The sequence below is a fragment of the Triplophysa dalaica genome, chromosome 4 (assembly GCF_015846415.1).
Source record: "Triplophysa dalaica isolate WHDGS20190420 chromosome 4, ASM1584641v1, whole genome shotgun sequence".
Lineage (NCBI taxonomy): Eukaryota > Metazoa > Chordata > Actinopteri > Cypriniformes > Nemacheilidae > Triplophysa > Triplophysa dalaica.
The window spans coordinates 23,249,520-23,265,317 of record NC_079545.1 but is presented as its reverse complement, the minus strand read 5'-3'; the positions used below and the strand labels follow the sequence as shown (position 1 = coordinate 23,265,317).

At 37.7% G+C, this 15,798-nt stretch overlaps 2 protein-coding genes across 3 annotated transcripts; one reads left to right on the top strand and one right to left on the bottom strand.

The window, feature by feature from the left end:
- Window positions 1–2,463: 2,463 nt before the first annotated feature.
- chrm1b (cholinergic receptor, muscarinic 1b) lies at window positions 2,464–3,972 on the top strand. Its single transcript, XM_056744832.1, has one exon. The coding sequence runs from the start codon at window positions 2,464–2,466 to the stop codon at window positions 3,970–3,972; it is 1,509 nt and encodes a 502-aa protein (XP_056600810.1).
- An 865-nt stretch (window positions 3,973–4,837) lies between these two features.
- On the bottom strand, window positions 4,838–14,528 carry dpf2 (double PHD fingers 2). Of its 2 annotated transcripts, XM_056745661.1 has the most exons (12): window positions 14,391–14,528; window positions 12,847–13,007; window positions 12,303–12,410; window positions 11,916–12,094; window positions 11,466–11,558; window positions 11,246–11,327; window positions 10,728–10,769; window positions 8,494–8,631; window positions 7,769–7,900; window positions 7,526–7,638; window positions 7,353–7,434; window positions 4,838–7,096 (listed from the first exon to the last, which is right to left on the bottom strand). In XM_056745661.1, the coding sequence occupies exons 1-12, from the start codon at window positions 14,420–14,422 to the stop codon at window positions 7,014–7,016; spliced, it is 1,245 nt and encodes a 414-aa protein (XP_056601639.1). In that variant the 5' UTR covers window positions 14,423–14,528; the 3' UTR covers window positions 4,838–7,013. The 2 variants fall into 2 exon arrangements, with proteins under 2 accessions (XP_056601639.1, XP_056601640.1); XM_056745662.1 differs by lacking the exon at window positions 10,728–10,769.
- Window positions 14,529–15,798: the final 1,270 nt, after the last annotated feature.

The following is a 15,798-nucleotide window of genomic DNA, read 5'->3' as shown; positions in this document are numbered from 1 at the left end:
TAATCACAATATAATTAGTTGAGCTGTGTGTTATTTCATAGTATTTATGATTTCACTATAATAGTTTGATTCCATATGATCACACATCTCAAAATGAGGTGTCTGCGTTCTGCTATAGTAGCACTGACACATGACGTCTTATCCATTAAAATGACATGAAAGAGAAATGATTACTGATTAACTATAAATGTGTTTTGACCAGTAATGAATCTCTGAAGGCAAACACAGACACAGACCTATTAATATATTTAGTCCGTTTATTTCGCCTTATGTGACACATAAAATGATAAGAAAGAAAGGAAAATACAATTATAAAACCGATTAAATAGGTTTTTGGAGGATGAAAACCTTGGTTTAATGGAAAGTGCAAGGTGATGACTATTTGCTATGCATACAATGTACCACCATTGGCTTAATACACTAATGCATTTTCCACTGACTTGTATTATTAGTTTACGTTCATACGTATGCTTAAGTGTGACGTACTGTACAGATGAAAACTCTTGAATCACAGTTATATATAATAAAAGAATTAAACATAACTTGGTTGAGTGTTGCACTCTTTACCAGCTCTTGTACACATTGTACACATTGTACACACACTAACCCAAGCGCTGCTACATAGAGATACAACGCAGGCCCATTTGTACATCAACTCGGTATCATATATATAAAGAGAGAAAACAGTGTGATTCATGACTGTTGTAATACACTATATTCTTGTTTAAAGATGAGGGTGAATGGTCCCCATCCCATTCACCTCATCAGTGTTCGGAGCTCATTTAAGGTAAACACAGAGAGTGGCATCTGCATATTGTCACCGGTGCTTTGAGTTTGAACAGTTGGCAGCCTCTCATTTAGTATTTACATATGTTATGACAGCCACCTCTTCTCACTACTGCAGCTCAGCTTGTGTAGCAATAAGAGAATGCATTGCCACCTTCAGCCAGACGAGGTGGATGAGACACTGGGGTGCAATGTAATTTTGTAGTAGTATTTTTAAGCTGCAAAAACACATGCATGGATAGCTCTTATTTGAGTATTGGCAAAAAACAGTTTTTAGTGTTGACTTAAAGGGAACACTTGGAAGCGATGGATGAAAACCCATCTTGTGTATGTATACTTTTTAAGGAGCTTAAAATGTGCTACAGTTAAGGGTAACTGCGGTTTTGAGAGTTGCATCGAAAGGGTAAGTGTGAACTGTTTATCAATGCACAAGGTATATTGCTTTTGTCTATCGTTTGTATTGTTTTTTTAGGCCAGATAATTATATAAATTAAATGTAACTTTAAAATAATACATTATGTAATTAATTAAACAATATATTATAAATAAGTAATAAAATATAAATTATCTTAACTTAAAATATTCCTATTTACGGGTATTATTTAAAGATACTTTCAGACTAAAAATACAAACTCACATCCTGCAAAAAAAATTACACATTGTTTAAGATATTTGCATTAAGCGAGTTATGAGCAAGACTGATAAAACTATAATTAAGAAACCAGAAGATAAACATCTTTAAAATTCTATTTATAGAAGATTGAAAGGTTATGAATGCACAATGGACCACCGTGAATTTTCCTAAATAATAAATGTTTCTAAAGTTTATTAAAAAAATTAAAATATTACAAAACGTCCTATTAGCATATAAACTAGAGAATACTACTTTGTGCTACATGTTTAAAAGACTGTGGCAAAAATCATTGTAATGCAAAAATGTGGGTGACTTATTGCTTTTGTAAAATGGCAACAAATGTATATCAAAATACACTGATATTTAATAAACAGTTTAATGTTAAATTATTGAAATAAATGAATACAGGCCAGTTATTTGGCCTTATTGCAGGTTGTTTGTGGCTATCAAGCATTCTTGCAATTCAGAATGAGAATATGCTGTCATCCAAACAAAATGAATCGTTAAGTTATTATTTTACATGCTACATCACTTGTGTTCTCTAGTTCTTTTTTCTAAAGCTAAAGGAACAGTTCACCCAAAAATGAAAATTCTGTCTTCATTTACTCACCTTCAGGTTGTGCTAAATCTGTATAGATTTCTTTGTTCTGATGAATACAGAGAAAGATATTTGGAAGAATGCTTGTTACCAAACGGTTCTTGGCCACCATTAAAGGCCACAGTGGGAAAAATGTCTTTGTTCTGTTAAACACAAAAGAAGATATATTGAAGAACCTGGGTAAGCAAACAGTTGTAATTTTCCTTCTATTGAAAATACTATAAAACAAAGTCAACAGGCTTGAGAAAGTGATCTCATTTATTAAAAGTACAAAGACCTAAGAATCTAACTCACCTTTGAACTTTCTGTTCTTTCTTACCTGACAATACAGTCACAGCGACCCCCTGGTGTTAACAGTCAGTAATGCAGGAGATACCACTTTCTGGTTTTCCTGAAGAATGCATTGTGCCCTTCAAGCATTTGATGTTGCGTGACCCCTTGGAACATGAACCAAACTTGCATCTCGGAGGCAAGAAACCTTAGCGTGGACCCACTTGGGGGTCACCAGGCATGGGAGGTGGTTCTGATTGTGCTTGTGACTGGACCTCTATCCCTCGTCACTATCCTCGGTAACCTTCTGGTGGTCATCTCATTCCGGGTCAACAGTCAGCTGCGAACCATCAGTAACTACTATCTACTGAGTCTTGCAGTGGCAGATTTGATCTTAGGTACTGTGTCAATGAACCTATATACCATCTACATCATAATGGGTCGCTGGACATGGGGACATCTAGCTTGCGATTTGTGGTTGGCCCTTGACTACGTAGCAAGCAATGCTTCGGTAATGAACCTACTGGTCATAAGCTTCGACCGGTATTTTTCTGTTACTCGACCGCTGACGTACCGAACGAAGCGTACGCCAAAGAAAGCAGCAGCGATGATCGCTCTCGCATGGATGGTGTCTTTTGTGCTGTGGGGGCCTGCAATCTTATTTTGGCCCCATGTGGTCGGAAGATCCCCCGAGGCTGAATCTCAGGAATGTTCCATTCCCTTCTTAAAGGTGCCTCCACTGACTTACAGTACAGCCATGGCTGCTTTTTATCTACCAGTCACCATTATGATCATTCTGTATTGGCGAATTTATTGGGAAATCGAGAACAGAGCAAAAGGACTTGCTGGTTTTATTGGGACTGTAAAAAAGACTAGAAACACCCTGGATGGATTAGACCAACAATTCATGTACCAGGCCAGTACCAAGAGCTGCTCAAAGGAAAGAAATTCTAAAAAAGTGAAAGAAAAGAGTGAAGGCACACTGGCTGGGTGTTTTCCAGGGAGACAAAGTTCTCCGAATTCATTGGCGGACATTTTGGGAAAGTCAGCTCATGAGAGTTACAAAGAAGCGTACAGGAACAGAAGCTGGAACATCGGCGACGAGGATGACGGTGCCTTGTCTTCTTCCACTGAGGACGAACATGAGCAGAGCATTAGTGCGAGAGAACCGTCATCCAATCCGGCTGTGATAAAGTTAAAATATCTGCAAAACAGATCAGAGGTTTCAAGTGGTGTGCAGGAACACTTGACGAAAGCAACAGACATGTCAGCAGAGTGCCCCACACGGCAGTCGCTCTCCAAAATGGTCAGAAGGTCAGACCCCGTCAACTGCCACCAGCCCCGAGCGAAACACCGCATCAGTACCATCATTAGAGAAAAGAAAGCTGCCCGAACATTGAGTGCCATCTTGTTGGCTTTCATCCTAACGTGGACGCCATATAACATCATGGTTTTGGCTTCCATTTCATACTGCGTCCCAGAAAAACTCTGGCAGCTCGGATACTGGCTGTGTTATGTAAACAGTACAGTTAATCCTATATGTTATGCCCTCTGCAACGAGTCCTTCCGGGTCACTTTCAAGGCGCTGCTGCTTTGCCGCTGTGGAAATAAACGAAAGTGGGACACGAGCAGCTGGATTCGCCCTGCTTCCACAAGGCAAAAGAAGTCTAGTAGTACAGTGTAAACTTTGACTTCACCATTTGTTGTTTAGTTTAAGTCCAGTCCATGGCAGATTCAGATGCAATTATTTGGCGGTACAAACATATGTATAACTGTGTGCCTCTGCGTTTGCTCTGTATACACAATGAAATTTCACTGTGAAAAAATGATTTGTTTTGAATTCTTTCCGGCACAAATGAGATGCTCTTCGGCCACACAGTGCACCCTTAAAAAGAGCTTGGCAGTGATGCCATGGAAGAACCATTTAGTTTTTTAACTTTGTTTCTCAAAACATTCTTTGTTCTTCAGACAACAGAGGTTCTACATACGTAAAGGTTCTTTATGGAACCATGCAGCCTAAAATGGTTGTCCTCTAGCATCGTTTAGCACCTTTATCTTCAAGAGTGTATCTTCACTTCATGGTCAAATCCAAATACAAACATCAATTGCGTGCTAGCTTTAACTTCTGCATAGATGAAATCCATAAAGAAAAACATCTAGAAATCATTTCAAGCACTTCGTAAATAAAGAGGCATTACACAATGTCACAACATTCCAATAGGAAAATTCTTTCCATGAACAGTACTGGGTAATGTTAAAGTTTACTCAACATCTGAGTAAAGAGCTGTGACAACAGTCATTAAAAGTATTTAGTTGCCACATGGGATGGGTTTCACTATATACCTAAAGTTCTATAAATGTCAACCTTACAAACAGCAGCAACAGAATACAGAACACATCTTGAAGGATAGCAACATGATTTGGTAATTCTAAAATTATCTCAGCCCTCAAGCATCTTTTATAATTTTGCTAAAAGTTCTTCAATAACACAACAGAAAGCAACTAGTAGTGAACGAGGCAGAAGTGATAAACAGTACCCTGACACAAAGTGTGGTCGGTGACAGTTTTATTTTTCTTGGAAAAAAGGACACAAAAATGTACCATACACCAAATGCCATAAATAAAATAAAACCCACAATCTAAGCCAGAAACAATCTTTTCAAATAACACAAAGTTAAAAAAATCAAATGGCCAGTTCTCTCTATATAAACAGTTTTAAAAACATCAAGGAAAAGTGTTACACTTCCTAATTATTTTAACAAGAGTTAGTTGGCAGATACCATCAAGTTAAATTATTAAGTTAAATTGTTACTAGCCGTTACTGTGAGAGTGGAAGCTAGAGTGCTATGTACTGTATAAATGTACCGTAAATTAAACATGCAGCTAACTGAGAATGTACAATAAAACAAAAGATCCTGTACATGTTATGAGTGCTGTGAGCAATAATGTAGTCATTTCTATTATCGGATATAAGCCTGAACCGTTGTGGACGTGAAGATTTACAGAGAACACAGAATTAATATCAGGTCAATTAATTTCTTAATTCAGTATTCATTTACACAAAACAGGGCTGAAGGAGACAGCTGGATGGACCACAGAGGATTTATTCTTTAAACAAAAGGATGTTTGGGCTAGCTGGCTTTAGGGTGGGTCATAAATTTGCCTTTAGCACATTGTATATTGTTATTGTCTTGATCAAAGAACCTGATTGTCCTCTCCAGGGATAATCCCATATTTTAAGGCCTAAAGTTATTTAAAGAAAAGGGATGGCTTTTACATTTGCTTTAAAGTTAAATAATGCACATCTGTTTTCAAAAAAGATCTCTCAAACCTCAGATTAAAGAAGCCAACACTCCTTACAGCTAAAGCACTGAAATGTCATGTGATAACGTGATCACATGTGAAAAATGTGCAATTTATGCGCTTTTTCTGTAAGGAAGCCTCAAAAATAAAGCATAATGAATGGAATTTACCACATAACTCATGTGATGCTCACAAAGTCATGTGTATTTTGTGAATGTGGAAAATACATAAATCCGTCTAAAACATACAATGCGTTAACCAAAGAAGAGCTTCAGTTTGGGGGAGAGCTTTCAGATTTTGAGTGAATCCAGTAGGTCATGTATTTGCCTTTAGAAGATACAATCCTAACCTACAATGATTTATTGCTCGATGTTCACTACAAACTGGCGATTGGCAATTCAATTTTATTTGAAAATGAATAAATATAAGTGAAATGCTCTTTTGGCTGTAACCATGGAAAGTCATGACAGTAAACATGAAAATGATGGCATAGAATGTTTAGTCTGTGAGATTCCTCACACCATTAACATACTGCTCTATGAAGTGTGCACTGTTCTGATAATGTGCTCACACAAATACATTTTAATAGTTGGTTGCTATTGATTGTTTCTGGCCTTTTTTCAGGTCTGTTTGAAGCATTCTCTGAACATCATAACAGTATCCTAAAATAATAATAATGAAAAAAAAAACTACTCTGAGCTCACGCACTGACCCCTAGATTCAGTATCTCAGTGGCTAGTGCAGATTAGAGGCTATTAAGAAACAAATCCCATTATACTGAATCATTTCTATAGTTTAAGTTTATAGATCTTAAATTCAACACGCCTATATATGCTATACAAATTTATAAATATACAAAAACACGTTTGTTTATAATGAACAAGCATTGGCATGCTGATTGGTTTCAACTATTCCTCTGTGAGAATGTCGGTACATTGAATATTGCGAGTATGACAGTTATTATGAGTTATTTTGGCTGATATAAGCTGCGGTTTAATCATGTTTTTGCAGAAATAGGTCTTATATGAGCAGAAACTCAAAAACAGAATCATATATTCTCATACTGACTTCCTCCAAGTATGAACTTTAAAAAGGGACAGGAGAATTAACATTCAGGTGTATACTACTGGATATTTATTTATTGTTGGGGGTCTTATAGTTGAAAACAAAGAGCAGGGGTAGTTTGAAACTTGAAACTGTGTAACAGTCATACTGGGATCAAACCTGCCGAGATGTGACACAAGAAAAAATAAATCCTCTCTCACTCTCTTTTTCTCTCCCTCTGTTAGTAGCTATGAAGAAGGTCGAGGTTGGCGTTCCTTTTCCGTTCCCCCAAAAACGTCTGCTCAACCTCATTTTGCTTAATTGAACGAGCAAGTGTGAGAAGGAACCGTGAATGAAAGGGTTTTTCCAAACAGATCATCACGAGGGGGGTGTATTCTGATTCTGGTATATAGAGGCTTTCTCTTTCAGGAGGTCCAAACATAGATGACAACTCCAACTTCCTGTGAAACATCGCAAAGAATATATTTTATTATCTTTGTTGTTTGTGACCAAATCACTAATATTATTTGTTTATTTATTTAAACTTTTTTTATTATTTACATCTATATTTATATTTGATGTATTGTGCTCTATATGTGTTATACAAAAAAAGACTCACAAGCCCCCTTACAAAATCCCCCAAAAGTACATGTTATTCAGCCTTGTTTATTGGAATTCTATGCCCATATAGGTATGGAAATACTAGCATGGTTTTACCTTCAGGAGGTTCAGACATTGGGGGCGAGAGACAATACATGTGGTAACCTCGGTCACAGTCATCACAGAACAACAGCTGGTCCTGTGGCAAGCACATAAACATTACATTAATGAAGCTACACTAACATCTAACAGTTAACTTTTTTAAATAGCTGGACAATGCTCAAACTCACATCATTTTCTGATGTTCCACACACGTTACAGCATTTGCATTCGATGCACTGCCAGCGATATGTTTTTACAGCAGCCATCATCACAGGAGTGAACTGCAGACATGAGGGGTGACCTGAGAAAAGAATAGCAGATCCATGAATAATAATAACAATAACAAATATTAAATAACAATAACAAATATTAAAAGCAACACAAAGATTAGAGTGTATATGCAAATATTTGCGTATGCTTCTTTGCTTTACCAGAACGACCACAGTCGGAGCAGGACACAAGCTCCTCTGATTGACCGGTTTTCTGGTTCATGTTAGAATCTCCCAAACAGAAATCACAGTAGTTGTTCGGTAGAGCCAAACCATCTGGACCTTTCTTAGGAGCTGAGAGACAGACAAAGGGAACGAATACTTCACATACACATAAAACAAATAATGCTTTAACAACAACAACACTGAAATTAATTTTTCACATTTTAAAAATGATCCTCCCGAAAGAGAATAATAGTGTTCCAGTGAGCCTTTTCAGACTTCTAAAGACATCAAATGCTGCATTCTAATATACATTTTTTGATGAATTTTACAGTAGCGTATGTGTTGCAACCTCAGAAAAAGTAAAAAAAAAAAAAAAAAATCCACTGATGATGGCAGAGAATACACCTAATTCAATACCAAAAAATTATGTAAAGCGTCCTAAATAAGCCCCATTTAAGTTATGATGCGGCCTTAGCGGGCAGTTAAGTGGACAGCAAGCTGGCTCACTAGGCTTTGGAACACTGCCATACTGTCCATAATTAAGTATAATATACAAACATGAATGCTGCTTTATAAAATACTGCCAACCAGTTAGTTTAATAAACCTTTATTTGCATCACCGGCGATGTGACATTTAAAACAATTTCACATCACTCAAAGTGCCACTGTTCATTGCCTACTGAAGTCTTTGCAACCAAAACAAAACATGATGAATCACTTACTCTTCGGTTCGTCTTGCTGGGGCGGAGTCGGTTCCCGAATGTCCATCTCCTCTTTCTCCTCCCCCTCTTCTTCAGCCAAGTGAGAGTGTGCGTAATGATAACTGAGACCAGGCCTGTTCTTATAGCGCTTTCCACAAACTACATACACACAACAAGATATTATGAATGCCTGTTTAAATTTGTTAAAACAAAACAAGTGACCACTTGAGAGCACGCATGCATGCGACAGGAAGGAAGAGCGCAAGTGTGTCCGATATCTTAAAACCGCCAAAGGGGAGTGCACTTAACACACACTAAACTCACACTATCTTCCATCATGCTTCATGTTCTGCATATAAAACATTAGACTTTTTGCTCGGGTCTAGCGAGATGTTGCGGAAAGCTTTCCAGTGTATGTTATACTACTACTTTTTAAGCTTATATCTTTATTTAATCTACGTTTGGCTAACATGTGTTTTGTTTTTGTTTTTTGGATAAAGCTGCTTTGATACAATACAAATAAAGCGCTATAAAAATAAATCTGACTCGACTATATAATAAGATATTACATATAATTTCCTAGTAAAACATAGCGTTACATATTTTATTGGTGAAAACTTCAGAGTTATGTATTTTAAAACTGCTTTTTATCTCATAATTAGAAACGCCACATTAGTTAACTTGATATGTTTGCACTTGCTAAGTGTGTCCAATCGGGTTAGAAATACTACATGCTCACTTGGGATCTTGACACCCATTAAAACACTAGGGCCAAAAACAGGAAATACGTCATGAAAGTAGTCAAGTGGTAAAGTGCAAAGACCGCAAGTGGGGTATTTGGATGCAGCCAAACTCTCATTCCCACATGATGGCATCTTGAGATTTTAGGCCCATTTCAATGTGCCTCCTGATATCCTGATGCTCATTGATTCTCGCTCCTAAATATCATTATCATTGCTTTTCAGTTGTTTGTTTAACTGATCACACAGTAACACAAACATAAAAATATAGGAATTGTAAAATTCACATTCCGGGGAAAAAACATGATGAGTTTTTTGGCAGCTCAAAACAAAAGCAGAAGTGCTCTATTCAAAAGAGGAGGAATAGTAAAGGAGAACATTAGTGATTTGTAGGAGATTTGTAGGAATAAGGGGTAATGGAAAGACACACAGCGATGACACTGAACAAGTAATACAAGGGACAGGGCGATGGAATGATAAATGGATGTCATTTACATTAAAAACATAAATTGTAGGTATTTGTGGATAATAACAACAGGCAGATTAGTTCATTTTCTGGGTGACGGACAGGCGCTGCGTGTATAAAATGCTCCGGCTCATAATGTAAGCTCTGTAGAGTAAGAGGTTAAAATGAGTCATGCTGCCGGGAACAACCTGAGTGAACATGTCTGAATACTGCATATGGCTCAGACACAGAAAACTTGTTCAGTGGGAAAACTCCGTGCAAACACATTATACAGAGCCCCCCAAAAATTCAAAAGTTGTGGGGCTTTCAGTCCACGTCTAGCTTTAATGCGTTCTGTATTGTAATACACAGAGAAAGATAAATGGAAGAAATTATGTGTCTTATTATAGTTAATGAGTAAATGTTGTAGTATACCAAGTATTTTTCATGTTGGCAAAAATATTACTATTGTATAGTATAAAGAAAGAAAACACAGAATTAAAAACGAAAAAAATAAAACAGAATTTGGGAAAAATAAAACGGATTTCATAGGGCCCTAAGAATGCTTGTATATAAACAGTTCTTGGCCACCATTGACTACCATAGGAGTAAAAATTGCTTTATACATTTCTTTGTTCTGTTGAACACAAAGGAAAATATTTTGAAGAATGTAGGAAAAGAAACAGACTTCTGGCTATCATTGTAATTTTTCCTATGGTAGTCAATGGTCAAGAACTGTTTGGTTACAAGCATTGTTCCAAATATCTTTCTCTGTGTTCAATTTGAAACCAAGACATTTTTACCGCTTTTGAACAGCTCGAGTGTGAGTAGATGATGAAAGAATTTTCTTTTTAAAGTGAACTGTCCCTTAAAATTAACCAAGAAATTTTAGCCCAGCTTTCTGACAAACAAGCAAATGATTGCTCAGTAAAAAAAAAAAATGCCTCTAAAATCTTTTATAAAGCCTGTTTCGATACAAACACGCAGAATATTAAGTGAAAAATAATACATGGTGGGTGAGGCAGGAGAAAAATGAGGGATGAAGAAGACAGACAGAGAGAGAAATATACCTCTTTCGGAAGATTTTGAAATATGCTTTTGTTTGAAAGTGTCTGCAAGAGAGAAAAAGAGAAAGAAAAAGAAGAGAAGGAAGAGACAGAATGACTCACAGACTGACAAAAGGATCAAGAGAAATAAACTCATAGAGAACATCAGCATCACAGTATTATGACACATTTAAGGGCAGAGACACAAATGCAGAGTGCAGGGATCAAGAATTATGAAAGAAAATGAGACTTTAAATCAAATTGACATTATTTTTCCATTAATGGACCGAATTGATGAAACTTTACTTGCTTTGAGAGTGTCAGATACAGGACAGTCTGCTAAAATATTGAAGATTGGAACTTTTTAGTTTTCTTGTGGTACAGCTCATGACAAACAGTCAGACTGAGAAAAGATGACTAAGATTTATCTTATGTTATGTTATATTACAGCAGGCGTAAAGCTAAAAGAAGCAGATCTCCAGAGGAGATCACTGTGAGGTCAGTTAGCAGACTCATTTAGTTTCCATGAATGTCTGACTCACTATCACAGGAGTACGGTTTGTCTCGATCTTCCAGTGCAGCTGCTGCTTCTAACTTCTTCCGGGCACTGCTAACACCGCGACCCTGCAAAGAGAATGCCATCATCAAATAAAATGTGTTAAGCACATTTTAAACAATTATGGACGATTTAAAAGATAGTTTAGCACTTTATGATGAACACATACAACAAGCAAAAAAACTTTGTCTCGCTTTGTGTCTCACCTTGCCTTTTCCTTTTCCCCGTCTCTTCGGGGTATCTTCTTCATAATCCTCATCATCCAGATCATCTAAAAAATCATCTGGTTCCAAAACTCTCTACACACACAAGAGTGAAAACATAAGTTATATGTTGTAAGACAGACAAAAAAACTACATTAAGTTCAGTTCACCCAAACCTTACAATATTGTTATTTTTCACCCTAATGATGTTTCAAACCAGAATGACTGACTTCTTCCATGAAACACAAAAGGAGGTGTTTGAAACTTTATTAGATAGTTGCCATTCCCTATGAAAGACTGAATTGACATTATAATAAAAACAAAAAATTACAATTGGGTTTTGAATGACAAATGTAAATGTTGAAAATAGAATTTCCATTTTTGGGTGAACTAGTCTTTTAAGCTAATTTCTCTTAAAAAACGGACTAATTCCTTAACCGTGTGTTTTTTTACCTTGCGGACCCTGGCAGTGGAGTTTGGTCCCCCAGTGGAGTACTCAGTTGAGCTGGACTCCTCCTCCCCTGAGCGGAGCTCCAATCCGGATCTCTTATCTATCGGCTCTCCTTTCAGAAGGGCCTCTAAACTGCTGACATCACTGGAGAAAACCTCCTTCTTAAGTCCCAGATCCAGCTCTGAAACACACACACCCACATTCACATCCATAGGCAACTGCACAAGAGATGGATAAAAATGTCATAGCACATACAGTACATCTTAGAATTAAACACAAATACTCTATAAAGAGACTGCACTGAAAATTGTGCAGTCACACCCAATCATACCATATATTTTCACTTCTGTTAGCAATGCCTCAGGCAGAGGAAGTGAGATGTCTCTTACCAGACTTTAGAGAAGGGAAAGCCATCTGAGAGTCCTCTGTAGGGTGAGCTCTCCTCTTCTTTCTCCAGCGACGTGCTGGGTATGTGTACAGTTGACCTGGAGCCATTCCTATGAAGAGAAAGAAAGAAAAGAGAAAGATTGATGTTGAGAAATTAGAGTGAGTTATATACAAATTTAAGATGCTTTAACCAACAAACTGCATTAACGAACCGATTTTTTAAAACTTCAAAAATTAGGTAGAGTCAAAGTCTTAGGTCGATGTAGAGAGCAGAAAAAGCGAGACGGAAGGAGTGATGATTTATTTTTTTACGAGAAATAATGTGAACCATGTATGTTGGTTTTATATTTTTCAGTTTTTAAATATATTTAAATAAAAAATGTATATGTATTATATTTTTGCATGTTATTAATTAATTTTATCAGATGCATCTAACTTTTTACTTCAATAAAGTGGACAGTGAACAGGCCAGTTCAACAAACACAACTTTCTAAGGAGAACTATCCTTTCCGTCATTCAAACTGACCACTGGGCTGTGTGTCCCACCTGGTCCTCTGTGCCTTTTCTCCATCCAGAAGTAGCAGTTGCTTTGGGCGACACCTGTCTGAGAGTCGAGGTAGGGCATCCTCACACTCCTCTCTGCACACAGACGGGCATTATAGTTATGACACTGCTCCATAGCGTCCCTGTAACACTGCTCACCCAACCTAGAGACAGTGAAAGAGTGGAAAAAAAATCGATATTACATTATATTTACATTTAGCAGACGCTTTTATCCAAAGCGACTTACAGAGAGTTCAGGGAGCAATAAGCGATATGTCATATAGGAGCAATAATATAGTAGGTGCTAATACAAAGTTACTAGTTAAAATAAAAGCTAGACCACTACCTGTTGAGAGAAAGAGAGTCTTTTTTTAATTATAAGCATTACATTGCTTTTTGCATACATTATAAGTAACAACACACTAGACACCAGGCAGACAAACAAACAACGCAAAAACGTTTAACCAGATTTTTAACTCAAGCCATCTCCTGTAATAAATGATCCTAGTACTGGCAACCTGAAACCAGCTGAGCCCTGTTCAGCGTACCCACCCCATGTGTGTTTGTATGGAGCAGGAGGTCTAGCAGGCATGCAACCCAGTCATTGTAGCTCTTTCACTCCAGCCACTTAGCAGGAACTGTTGCCGCCCGTCACCCCGGCAACCGCAAAGAGCACAGGCAAGCTAAAGCCCATGAGATTAGAGCACAGGCGGGCCGCTAATGTCACAGAGGACAAAACAAAAGCTTACAGCTTTGCTGTGACACAACCTTTAAAGCTTTCAAGCCCAGTGTCCGATTGCATGAAGCACCGTAAGTGTGACACTTAAGGTGTGATTTCCCTTTACCAAAGACAAAAAGAGAATAACTTAAGATATATTTAAGGGCACACTCAAGGGAAATTTACACTTAATGTGCTTTATGCAACCAGGCCCAGATAACAAGGATGGTCATCCGCCTTGAAGGCATCAACACACATAAAGCTGCAAGACACAGTTTAAGGGCCCACACTCCCCAATCCATCCATTTTGGACTTCTTTACACCGAATAATGTTTTGTGATGTGACACATTCAAAGTTTATCCCAAAGCAGACAACACTAAAGGGCCAGAACTATAGTGCTAAGAACTTTATGCAAATGGTCATGTCCAAACTGAAATAAAATAAGTTGTACTTCTTGAAAGTTTGGAAAATTGTGAAGGCATAAACTTATGTTATAGAAACATTACATTTAGCCAAACCGAACTTTACATCACACAAACACAATTCTCGATCGGATTTATGACAGTACTGATATGAACACAACGATCAGATGAACAGAATAGGCGCTCACGTGATCCTGCTAAACACGGAAGAGAAGTGAAGTAAAAGCGACACACAGCAGCTGCCAAGTTAACCAGAGCTCAGATAACCTTGTCGAAAGCGTTACTTTGGCTATGTTGAGGCAAACAAAACATAAACCATGATGCTGTACTGTAAATGAAATGTAACAGACCGAATTATAGCGTGGGGATATCATACGTAGACAAATAACGATGAAAGAATACTCACAGCTTGACAACATTCTCCACTACCGCAGCCATCTTGGCTCTACTGCGCTCACGGCGAGTGTTCTGCGCAGGCGCAGAGCGAAGGACCTTAGAGGAAGGTCACAGGTCAGAGACGTTCAGTAGGCGGGGAGCCTACGCTTTTATTTTTAAATATAGACACGGCACAGTCAGTTTCCCTAAAATGTATGTTAAAGGGTCACACCGTCATTATAAAGACAAACAGAAATCAATTGTACTTTTAAACAATATATTTTACATACATTTTATATGGTGAAGAGAAGACAACATTCATATAGCAAGGAGGACCATATGAGGAACAGAGAAACTTGTGATGTAGTGTTTGCAAATAGACACGAGGTGGCAGTAAAGGCACATTTGATACGGAGATGCTACACAACATAAACGGTGCTATAGAGGAAATCATTGTTGTAATTCATGCTTTCATTTTTTTATTAAAACAATTAACTCTCTCCAAATCTGTTCTCTCCCTTTTTAAACCCACCTTTTATTCCTCCCTCAAAAAAACTGATAGGTTGGGAAATAGCACCCCCACACAGAGCCTTTCACACATTTAGAAAGATGACACTGGTAATGGAGCACATTACTTTAAGTATCCTCCCTTCCTCACAGCACTTTCAGAATATTCCATGGAAAGCATTTTGTACTTGTGTGTGTGCCTGGAAAATAGCCCCCCTGAGCGGTTATTATCTGTTACAGTATGCATGCGAGGAGGAAAGCCAGTCATTGATTTGAGATCCACATACACACACGCCCTCTTGTTCTTTATGCGTGTGAAAATGCTTTGTCAGTTAAGTTCGTTAAAAGGATAGTTCACCCACGGCTACAAGTGTATGGATACAAAACCCCTTAGTCATTTCTCTGAATATCTTATTTTGTGTCCTGCAGAACAAATTTACAGGTTTTAAATGACATGACTGTGAATTTATGATGAAATAATTTTAAGTTTTGGGAAGTAATTGTATCCGTAAATGTTGTTTGTGGTGCCCTCCTTTTGGGTAATATTTTTATATGTAATATATATAATCTTGCACTTCTTCACTCTCATTGTCCGTCATCCTGGTCCTCATGCACCTTCCCTCAACCCTTTTCCTTCCTTCCTCTCTTCCTCCTACTCTCTGCTCCCACCTCTCTCTGGTGTTCCCATGGTATTGTGATCGTAAGGTCAAGGGCTTCGGCTGCTCTGTGTTAATAAAGCAAGTTGGAATGATTCCCAGGGCCTGTGCAGAAAATAGGGGAGCTACTGCAAATAAGCAAAGTACACAGACGCACACTTAATGTGCCTTGAAAACAAACACACACACACACACAGGGTGGGGTCAGAATAAAATGCATTCAGAACAGATACCTAAGTAACAATCATGCATGCTAAGACTTGTGATGAAAAAGTG